Raw genomic sequence first — 11,513 nt, forward strand, 5'->3', positions numbered from 1 at the left:
GATGATCTGATTAGTCGACTAATCGCAAAAATAATCGGTGACTAGTCGACTATCAAAATAATCGTTTGTGGCAGCCCTATTTCCAACTAAAGTTTTACGTATTATAGAGTCAGCTAATGCAAAGCAAGCCAGACTGTGTTGAATTTCATTCAATGTATACCCCTCAGAACGGCACTATTATCTCATCGTTGCAGCTCTCCATTTAAAAACCACCACTGAGTCAAAGGTTATTGTTGGTTTTTACAGTAACAGATAATCTGTTAGTATATAAAGTTTTTTTTTTAAACAGTTCACATTTCAGGTGTCAGCAGAGGTGTACAAAAAGCGTAAGAGCAGAACTTCAGAACTTGTAGTCTGTCAGAGAGGACAAAGATCACCTTTATTTCAGCTCTGAGGTACTGCAATTAAGTGGCATTTATACCAGGGTAACCAGAGAGGATAATACGTATTTGAAATATATAATTTAGCCTCATTTCTGCTGTCCAATACAAAGAAATGTAAACTTTAACAAATGATTCCAAATTGCAAAACTCTCAGTTGTGTCTCTAATAAAACCTCTGTAACTTTGCTCTGCTTCACTTGAGCAGCATCAGGTAATGTTCATATGCTGATTCATAGTTTTCTTCCATTTCTGATCTACTGCAGAATATTTTTAAGGCGGTTGTCTGCTATAAAAAGCTAGACCAGCAAAATCTCCTTCATGTTTTTCTGCATTTTATGCTCAGTTACTTCGACACAAATTCATCTGCTGTGATGCTTACTGATGAAGTCTTACAAGTGTCAGCTTTGTTTTTATATATGGATATGTACTGATAAATGATCAGAATTATAATATTTCGAAACCGAATCGAATCAAATCAGGACCTTGTGAATTGGAATCAAATCAGAGAAATCAAAATCGATGCCCAGCAATATTTATTTGTGTCACAGAAACAGTTATATTTTAAATGTCACTTAAAGTTTTGTGGCCACTCTCATCTGCCATTGTTGCTTTTGAGTTTCAAACAAAATACATTCTGGAATAATTGGCTGTACCAAGCACATGCAAGTCCACACCGATGCATCCTTCATAAAATGGGCGGAGAAAGATGTCCGTGCGTTTTGAGCATAGTTGACTTGATACATACGCTGAACTTCAACAGTACTTAAGCTGCGACTGACAACATTTTACAGTTACACAAAAATACACACAAGGACTCGTTTTGAGAAAGAGACAGTGTTAGCTACTGCTAAGCTAGCTAATGCTCTAAACTATCGGCTACAAAATGATGTAGCATAGACCTATAGTATGCTATGTTGGGTGCCTTTTAAAATATCAGCATGTGGTTGTATTTACCTTAATTTAATGAGCCGTCAGTTCCAATAAATACACCACCAGATTGAATGAAATGAAAGTGCAAGGGGGTGTGTGTATGGGAGTTTGACACAACAACTTACAGACTCCAAAAATTAAGATGGCAGCCCCCATAAGTGGGAAATTCTGTCTTTACTCTTGTACAAAGGAAGTGGCACCACGTTATCCATCTCTTACACATTTATTCATACACACACACACACACACACACACAATAAATCCCCCATTAAGTAAGGCTGTTATAGATTAGCAATGGTAACTGAACTACAAAAGCAATAATAATGGAATTATCCTATCCTTCTAAATATGGCTAGAAAATTCTAGCATGCAGCAGTACCTGTGAGGGATGAAGGTAAGGTTCAGGGGAGGCCAGGTTGGTCTGAACAGAGAGGCTTTTCTCCAGGAGGGCCTGAGGGAACCCCAGCCGCTCAAAGGTACTTCGTTTCCAGTGGTGGCCATCGCTCTGTGCTAGTGCCTCGTCCTCACTGAACGCCCTCACCACTGGTCCCGGTAATGGCAGAGGCACTGCTCCGTCGCTCTCATAGCCATCTTTAGAGCTGCCAGCTTGGGAAGCACCACCTCCCTGCCCAGAATCCCAACTGCACCTCTGTTTCATCACCTGCTGAGCCTCCCAAGCAAGTCTGGCCTGAGCCAGCATGGCTTCAGATGCTGTCCCAGTAAGCTCCACCTCCCCATACCGAGTCAGTTCCTGTGGGAGGGATGGCTTGCGGCTTTTGCGTTTGCGGTTGCCAGAGGGAGAGAAAGCCCCAGGCCTGGCTGTAGAAGAAGAAGAGAGGGAATGTGTCTGGCTGGACGTCCAGGATATGGAGTCCTCATAAACTAACCTCTGGCTTCCCTCTCCACCCTCTCCACTGTAGTCCAGCAGGAGGCGGGGGTCTCTGATCAGAGATTGGCTGTGTTGCAGAGTGTAGGACCCCCCATATGAACTTCCATAGCCACCGGTTGTGCCGTAACGCAGAAGACGGTCTGCTGTCTTGAATCGAGGACTGGAAGAAGACTGCTCCACGTACACCAGCTGCTTAACATATTCCTTGCCCACAGGACTGTACTCCAAACTCTGAGTCTTTTCGGGACACTTCTGCCTGGTCAGAACCAGCTGGCCATAGGGTGACTGTCCCTGCTTGGGGGAGTGGTAAAGGGGGACTGAAGATTTTCGAGCAGGTGACTTGCCAGTGCCGTAGAAGGAAGAAGAATCAGAGAGGTGCATGTCAGTGGGAGGCTCTTCATAGATGGGTGGGGGCTGAAAGTCTGTTGGCGGCTCCTCATATAGTGGGGGCTCATAGGTGTAGCGGGGCGAAGGAGGCTGGGAGTCAGCTGAAGTGAGTCGATGGGTGTTTGAGCCACCCAGCTCTGCCCGCTTAAGAAAAGGAGACTGACGGCGGTCGGCATAAAGAACTGGGGAGCTGTCAGGTTCTGAAGAAGGGTTTCCTCCAGAGGGACAGCGAGCTCGTGAGGTGGTGCCCCCTCCAGAAGGAGTGCTAGGGCTGGAGGGGTCACAGGGAGAGTAACCATTTCCCTGATGGGCCAAGAAGCTAGGCTCTCTGTCTGTCACCTTGATCAGCATTCGCTCTTTTGTACCAGTATTCCACCTGAAGGGAGAGGTCCTGATAGAAGAGAGCAGAAAAAAGAGAGGAGAGACATTTTGAAAAAGAAAAGAATAGATGCAGTTAGAGGATATTAAAGTTCATTTTGAAGCTTATCAATTCCTGTTCCAGTTACTCTGTTACAATTAATCTTGTAATTACTAGAAAATACCTCATAATCACATTTATCTGAAAGTGATTGTTATTATAAGGTAATAAAACCAAGATTAACTTGTTCCTAAATGATGGGAAGAGAAAAGCATGCAGAAAGAGAGCAAAAGCTCATGATATGAAGTAATATGCCTGCAACAGAACGGGATCACTACCATTTAATGATGATGTCACTGCTGATAGTAGTAGTAGAATATAATCTGAACTGCGCAGGACTAAACTCTGCTCAGATTTGACCAAATGCGGCAAACGTGATTGGACAGCAGTTTAAAATACCAGTGGGTAATGTCCCAAGGCATACTGCAACCAAAGGGTTTCTCAAAGGAAGTTATATTTCTGTGAGCCAGTCACTCAATCACAACAGAGCATTCGTTTTAGTTACAGAAACAAAAGTAAAGGCAGAAAGACCAAAAGACAAACAGCAACTGGATTCTGAACTTCAGCAAGGTTTGAAAATAATTTTAAAATTAGAGTTTGAGTTCAGGGAACAGACTAGATCAGAGCGTGCATCAGCAGCATCTTTTCAGTATGTGGAAATGCTTAAACATCTACAAAAAAGACACTGGATGGATGGGAGCATATTTTGATCTAAAACCTTCAATACGTACAACCTACCAGTTATATAGGCACTGTCGCAGGCTTTGGAACTGAGAAATGATAACAAGCTGGATGGTCTTTCTCCTCTAAAGCTTAGAGAATGTTGCACACATGCTTTTAAAAAATGATTTCATGAGAATGTTTTTATTTCTCTGGCCACAGAACAGTTTTCCATTTTGTTTCAGTCATTTTGACATGGGTTTTTCACCCATCTTCTTCCCAGAGAAGATGGGTGTTTCTACATCATATTCACATATGGCTTCTTCTTTCCATGATAAAGCTTCAACGTGCAGATAAAAATGATATGGCATAACAGTCTTGTAGATCTGAAGTAAAAAGGTAAAGTACCACTATTGTATGACTTACTGTCATGCTGTTTTAGCTCTTTAGCTGATATTAATCCATATGTTAATGGCTGAACATTACCCTAAGCATTGTTCTAGTGTGCTGTATACCTGTAACTAACTCAGTCTTACCTATCTGCCTCCTCTCTGTTGCCTTGTTTTTCGGACAGCTCCTGGTCAAGGGAGGACGAGGTGCTTCCTTCTCGGCTGACTTCGCTGTTCCGTCCTGGGCTGTTGTCAGCAGATGCTCGCCGCCCGCCACCTGGAGGACGAGTGATGGTGGCATCTGTGTTCTGCTTCAGAGTCTGCAGCTTGGCCAAGGGTATGATGTCACATCCCTGAGGCCGATGCCACACTGTGCGTTGGGTGGAGGCGTTATAGTAGTAGAAGCGTGAAGTATTGGGGTCAAACAGCTCCCACCACTGGTTCTCACCGGTACGCTTGATGCAAACACCCTGTGGTGGGTCCCACACGCACTCACCCGTTAGCAGATTGGCATACATATGCTCCCGTGTCCGTGGCTCAATAATTTCCACCCACTCCAACCTGTAGGGGCAGATTGCAAAATGATAGAATTACAGTGGCTACATACTCCATCTGCCAGCCTAACTAGCTGGTCAACAGAGCCCATCCACACCTCCCTCCTAAAACCCTCAATGTCTAAGGTGCAGATAAACTTGAGAGGCAAATAGCCAAAGACCCCCCCAGAAAGGACCTGCAGACAACCAAGGACCCCAGAGGCGTAAATCGGACATTCTGAAGGAGACTAAGGACAACCCACCCTACATGTTTGAGTGCCAGGGCCACAGATCCATACCCAACCCACGCAGAAGAGGCAAGCCACCCAGCCCAGTGCAAGCACCAATGACTACAAGGATCCCAGACCTAACATCCCAGGACAGCAAGGCAGTAATCACTCATGCTTCCCACCACCACCAATCAAGACAGACACACAGATACCCAGAAACAGCAGCCCCAGCTCTCCAGCTCCCTGAAAAGTTTCCAGAGATCCAAAGACCAACCCTGGCCACCTGTAAGGCACATAGGTAGATGAGACTAAAGCCAAGCTCCTCCTAAAACGGATTCATCCAACTGTTTTTTTTAATTGAGGCAGATATTCTCTCCAGATTAATGTGACCTAGAATTAAATTTGTAGTCAACTAAGGTTAATAACGGAGTTCTACAGGGTTCCATGGTAGGACCAGTTCTGTCTATGCTTCCCCTAGACAGTGTCTTTAGAAAGCATAGCATACATCTTTACTGCTATGCAGATGATACCCAACTTTATCTATCTCTGAAGCCAGATAACACACCCCAATTAGTTAACTTGCAGAAATGTCTTAAAGACATAAAAACTAGTTTATGCATTTATTACCTCTAGGCTGGTCTACTGCAATTCATTATTATCAGGATGTTTCCCCGAACTCCTTGAAAAGCTGATCCAAAATGATGCAGCAGAACGCTGACAGGGACTAGAAAGCGAGAACATATTTCCTTTTATTGGCTCCCTGGTTAAATCCAAAATTGAATTTAAAAACAAAGTACTGCACCACCCCATTAGAGCACGTCACTCTCAGACTGGGAGCTTACTTGTGTTTCCAAGGGTATTTAAAGTGGAATGGGGGTTAAGAGGCTTCAGCCTTGTGCAACCAGTTTGGATTTGGGCAGCAGACATACTTTCTACTTTTAGGATTAGAATTCAAACTTTCCATTTTGATAAAGTATATTGTTAGGGCAGGGTCAGGTGACCTGGAATCCTCAATTAGCTATGCTGCAATAGGCTTCTGGAGGAATCCCATTTTAATGAACTGCATTTAATCATTAGTTCATATTAATATCTGGCTCCTGTCCACAGCATGTCTTTTGTCCTATCTTCCTCCCTTTACTGCCAAACAGTGGTGGCAGATTGCCACCTCTCCCTGAGCCTGGTTCTGCTGGAGGGTTCTTCCTGTTAAAAGAGATTTTTTCCCACTCCCCTCTGTCGCCAAAGCACTTCTTACAGGGGCTCATCTAATTGGTTTTCTCTTTTTTCTCTGTATCATTGTAGGCTCTTTATCTTACAACATAAAACACGTTGAGACAACTGTTATAGTAATTTGGTGCTAAATAAATAAACCTGAACTGAATCTGCTTGCTAAAACTGCCGGACAGGACAGGTTTAAAAAAACTAAATAAAAAATGTTGTCATCCACCCTCTTTTTTGAAAAAATCTTGACCCTTCTCTTCTTTAAAGAATTTAAAGACCAATTTGAAAATTACAGTTTACTGCTAAGATTTGAAACTTACCAGTTTACATCTTATAACTGTTCCAAAGAGACAGCCCTTCTTAGCGTCTGCAGTGACATTTTGCATACTGATGCAGGCAAAGTTTTGTTCTGCCTTGACCTCTGCCTTACTGATACCGTTGAACATTTTGATCAATAGGCTGAGATACTAATGTCTAGTATTGGATGATATCTGTCTCAATGTTTCTTGTCTGTGGCTGTCTCTTCAACTTCTCCTACTATAAAGTTCTGTTTTGGGCCTTTATTGTTTCTGTTATGATTTCTTCCTCTTCAGCACATTTTAAGCACTTTTAAGGAAATCTTAGTGACAATTCTCGCTGCTATGAAGGCGACATTCAGTTGCATATCTCTTTAAAGCCCAAAGATGTTTCCAAGCTGGATATTTTGAAGTACTCAAATACCACAACATCACTAATTCAATTGCACTAGCTCACAATTCAGAATACACATTAATTCTGGCTCTGGTTTTGACTTTTAGACCTGTGGATAAAGAAGCCGTCCATCCAACCAGTGTAATGGTTGGATGGACACCAGAGAACTTTTGATCTACAGCAACTTCCACGCTGTCTTCACAGCTAACAAAGCGTTGTGATGGCACAAGGGAGAGGTGTGTTTCATTCGAATCCAGGTGCCCACTAAAACCCAGCGGCAGCTATTTTCCTGCCTCCACAAGTAACTGCAGAAGACAACAAGGCAAGCATGGCCACCAAAGCAAAGTAAAATTGCACTCTGTACAAAAGCAAAAGTCATCCAGTTCATGCAAAACGAGTCTCTGTCTCTAAGTAGACAGGGACTGCTTTACCATCTACCATGTTTTCTTGTATTTGTTTTTTTTTAAATAAATAGTTCTTTTGTGCACTTTGGGAGGCTAGCATAACAAATTACATGTTCAGAACATCTTCTGACTATGGTCGTGTCCAAATTCATGGGCTGCATCCTCCTGAGGACGCATTTGTACACCGATTACGTCACAGCGACACGCCGAAGGCTGTCCAAATTCGTAGACTCCTCCGAATGCAGCCGACAAATGCGTCCTCCTTTTCCCCGAATTTGAAGGATGCATCGGGTGTGTCCTTTGTGGCCCACCATATCCCAGAATTCATAGCGCGGCCCAGCCAAACTCCAGTTTCCAATAATGGCGGCCGCTACTAAGTTTTAAAATTACTCTTATTAATCTTTCTGGGTCACAAAATAAACTTTTAACATATTTTCAGGTGAGAATGTGGGTGTGTAAACTTCAAATATCTGCTCGGTTTATCAAAATATCGCATATTTCCAAAAGTGTTTCGACGTTTTCAGAGACGTCTGTTACCCACCAGCTCGATAACTAGCCGGGAGCTCGAGGGTCACTAAAGCCGCCGAGAACGGCACAACTCCCGGCACATCATTTTCAGATCACCGCGGACTTTCGCTACTCAGGTTAAACGTAATATATAAGTCACTTAGAAAAACTAAAAATATTATTGTTTGGCTTTTTTCAGTGTTTTTTTTGTTCGTGAGTAAATCGGTTTGGCTGAGATTAAAGTTATTAGATTAGATAAAATAAAACTTTATTAATCCCCCGGGTGGGTTCCTCCTTGGTTTTCACACAGCTGACTAAACGTCAAACAGAAAACTGATTAAACAGAAGTATGAGACAGTCGAAAATTTACGCCAGTGTCCTGTTATATTTTAGATAGCAAGGAGCAGACGGCCGAGTTTATTAAACTCCACCGAGACAGCGGTGACGCAAATCAGAAGGCTAGACCGTCCAATTTCACAGCAGTTTACTTCCGGCCTACCCGACCTTCTGAGGACCCGGCCCACGTAGACCGCGAAGGCCGGGTCCTCAGGAGGATGCAGCCCATGAATTTGGACACGACCTATGCCTGCATTTTATATTATATATGTATATTTAAAAAACCTGCAACAATTTTGTCTTCAAAGCTGATGTATTAGAAGCAGGAAAATTAGGCAAGTGCAAACTGGTGTGAGAATTGTGCAGTGCATATGCATCTGCAAAGCTGCAGACGAGTCAAGGTGCCCACTGCCCAGTATGGTGCTCAGTATGGACATTTTCACTACACAAACTTCCATTTGTAATGTATTGTCATGTCATGTGCTCCAAGTTCAAGATCCTTAGTTCCACAGTTTATCTTTCGTTTGTTTCTTGTTGTACGTATGTACTTTGTTTTAGTTCGTTTTTTCCAGCAGTAAAGCTGACACTTTAAGTTAAATGATCAAAGAACTGACCTCACAGCCCACTGTTCATTCAGTGGGCTAGTCTCAGTTATTGTGCAAATGTACTGCTTGGGAAAAGGTTGGGAAAACCAGCAGTCAGCTGACACTGAAGAAGTCACTTTGATGAGTGACGAAAAGTTTCTCCCACTAAAAAAAGCTATGTCCAGATGAACAGAATCGACTTTTTGGGACACTTTAAGCTAAGTTTACCATCTTTGAGTCTAGCGTTTGGGTCCAAACCCTGCCTGCCACACAGCTCACCTTGACACATTCCTTTGCAGACGATCAGTTAGCTGTTTGACGACTACTCTTTCTAGAATTTTCAGAAGGCCCGGTGGCGCCAGTGTTCGGCAGCCTCGCCTCTGTCAGTGCGCCCCAGGGCAGCTGTGGCTACAATGTAGCTGCCATCACCAGTGTGTGAATGTGTGTGTGAATGGGTGGATGACTGGATGTGTAAAGTGCTTTGGGGTTCTTAGGGACTAGTAAAGCGCTATACAAATACAGGCCATTTACCATCTTCTAAATTAGTGGATGCCATTTCCTCTGCAGTTTGCGAATTATTAATTCTACTTTAAGGTGCACATTTGAGAGTTATACCAAGGAGTCAAGTACTTCTGATTTAAGACTTTCTTTTTCAGAGGAACTACAGTGTCCAGGGTCAGATACCGTGAAGATGTAAAATTATCAAAACGATAATCGACCTTGGATGGAGCAGAGTTCAGGTAACTGCTCCACACAGTTTGTACATGGCATTAAAGATGACAAAAGACGATTAATTATATCTTTAAATTAGTTCTAACACTCAGAAAGACATCTACTGTGGTGAAATCTATTCCCAACTGCTGTGTAATCCATTATTGTAAATTGTAAATTTAACCATACACCCAGATGGAGTTTGAAAGCCTTGTCCATCCTAATTGGAAAACTCAAAAACCCACTGACTTTTTTTCTGATTTAGTACTGTCTTCAGATCAAATAACTATTGTGTGTGATTTTAACATACATATAGATGCTGAAAGTGACAGAATCAACCGAGCATTTAATCTATTATTAGACTCAATTGGCTTCTGTAAAGTTATAAAAGAGCCCACCCACCACTTTAATTACACTTTGGATCTCGTTCAACGTTGTTGTTGAACTTTACATTTACAATAATGGATTCTAGAGCACCACCACATTAACCAATTATGGCCAATTAATCCCACTATCTCCGCTCTGGATCTTTATTTAACTGGCCTGTTCCGCTTCATCTGACAAGGATTCACTCTGACAACTGGTGTACCATTTCTTTCTCTCTTTTCTTTCTCATACACAAGGGGCACACATAGTACCTCGCATAACTATAGCTGCACAAGTCTCGGCAAGGCTTTCTTTAAGAGTTCAATTCAGTTTTATTTATATAGTACGAAATCACAACAGCAGTCATTGCAAAGCACTTTATATTTATATGAGGTAAAAACCCTGTACTAATGGAGACAAAATTCCCAAAATCAAGCTGGGAGCTGGTTCCACAGAAGAGGGTCGTGAAGTCTTATTAGAATTTTTGAGACAGTCCGACAATAATAAAATACATCCAAAATACATTCATAAACAAGTTTTTTTAAACATCAGGGGTGACACAATGTTTCTAATTTTAGAGATATTGCACAACTGTAAGAAAGTAGTAGTTTGTTTAATAAGCACAATAAAGTAAAAAAAAAAACAAACAAACAACAGCCCAAGGTAATGCTACACAGATTAAGTATCTGGTTAGACATCATGTTTCAAAGATTTTTAGGGCCAAGTACAATAACCTAATCTGAGTGATGTGATTGCTGAGATGGTGTTACAGTTTTGTTTTTGTGGATGTGTGAATTTCAGAATTTGAGTAGGACCTGTTAGCTTCAGGTCCCACTTACAGAGAGGCACTGGTTTGACTGAGTTAGTAGTGTGTCCATACAGCTTCAGCCTTATGTGAGTATCAAACCTCCAAATGAAAACTCAGACTGTGGCTGGTGCAGGAAAGTAAGTTCAATCTCTATAGAAGTTTCCCGGAGAAATGATAACGTCCAACCCAAGCTCTTTATTAAATCCATGATGCATTGTGCATTACAGGTTAAATAAACAGTAAATTATGGACTAATTAAATGTAAAAGGCTTTCATTCTAGCTAGATAAAATGCACAGGGAAAGCATTAAAAATATAGTTAATTAGTTTGAATAACTTTGATTTTCTGAGATCTCTATTGCAACAACTCAACCTTTAAAACACAGAATAGAGGCTATAACCCTGGCATTGCTAAAAGCTCCTCCTCCCTCCCCTTAAAAAGGTCAACTTGCATAGATTGCATTTCTTCTCCCCAACCATTTGTCTTTATAAAATCACTGCTCTCCGTTGCTGGGAGACCACTGAGCACACTGGCAACACTTCCGAGGATTAAATAGGAAGAGGGTATTGGACGAGGACAGATGAGGAGTCGAGGTGGTGTGGGATAAAGCGATAAAGAAGTAGACATAAAGGCTATGATATTTCATTTCCTGCTCCTTACATAAGCAGAACCAAAATGTTCACACCTACTGGAGCTTTAACAACAAGCCCATCCTTAACAGCCCATGAGGGATTTGTAGGATTTATATCAAGTTATCAAAATAAATATAAAAAAAACAAAACGGGTTTTCTTTTGGTAAAAAACATATTTATTAGGGCATAGGTGAATTATGACCAATTGCAATGGCCCATGTCCCACTGAGACTGCTGACAGTCTTAAGTCGAAGTATTGGAGCCTGTTCCTGCTCAGACACAATGTGACAGATACTTCTTTGAGGATTTTTTTAAAGGTGTCGTGGCATTAATGTTGCTGATGATGTCAGAAGTTGTGAAGAAAAGTTACATTTATGGAGAAACACATATCAAAGACTGCTCTCAGCTAGATCAACATCTTTTTGAACTGCTGCATTTT

At 41.9% G+C, this 11,513-nt stretch overlaps 1 protein-coding gene across 1 annotated transcript in view; it reads right to left on the minus strand.

Annotated features, from left to right (window-relative positions):
- The window catches only part of arhgap39 (Rho GTPase activating protein 39), a 54,013-nt gene that overhangs the window by 23,694 nt on the left and 18,806 nt on the right, over nucleotides 1-11,513 (minus strand). Inside the window, exons 2-3 of the mRNA XM_005734231.1 lie at nucleotides 4,203-4,616; nucleotides 1,692-2,979 (exon numbers count right to left, since the gene is read on the minus strand). Coding sequence (XP_005734288.1) covers nucleotides 1,692-2,979; nucleotides 4,203-4,616 — 1,702 coding nt within the window. The remainder of the gene's footprint in view (nucleotides 1-1,691; nucleotides 2,980-4,202; nucleotides 4,617-11,513) is intronic.

This window comes from Pundamilia nyererei, unplaced genomic scaffold, assembly GCF_000239375.1.
Source record: "Pundamilia nyererei isolate P.nyererei 1_Seehausen unplaced genomic scaffold, PunNye1.0 scaffold00057, whole genome shotgun sequence".
Lineage (NCBI taxonomy): Eukaryota > Metazoa > Chordata > Actinopteri > Cichliformes > Cichlidae > Pundamilia > Pundamilia nyererei.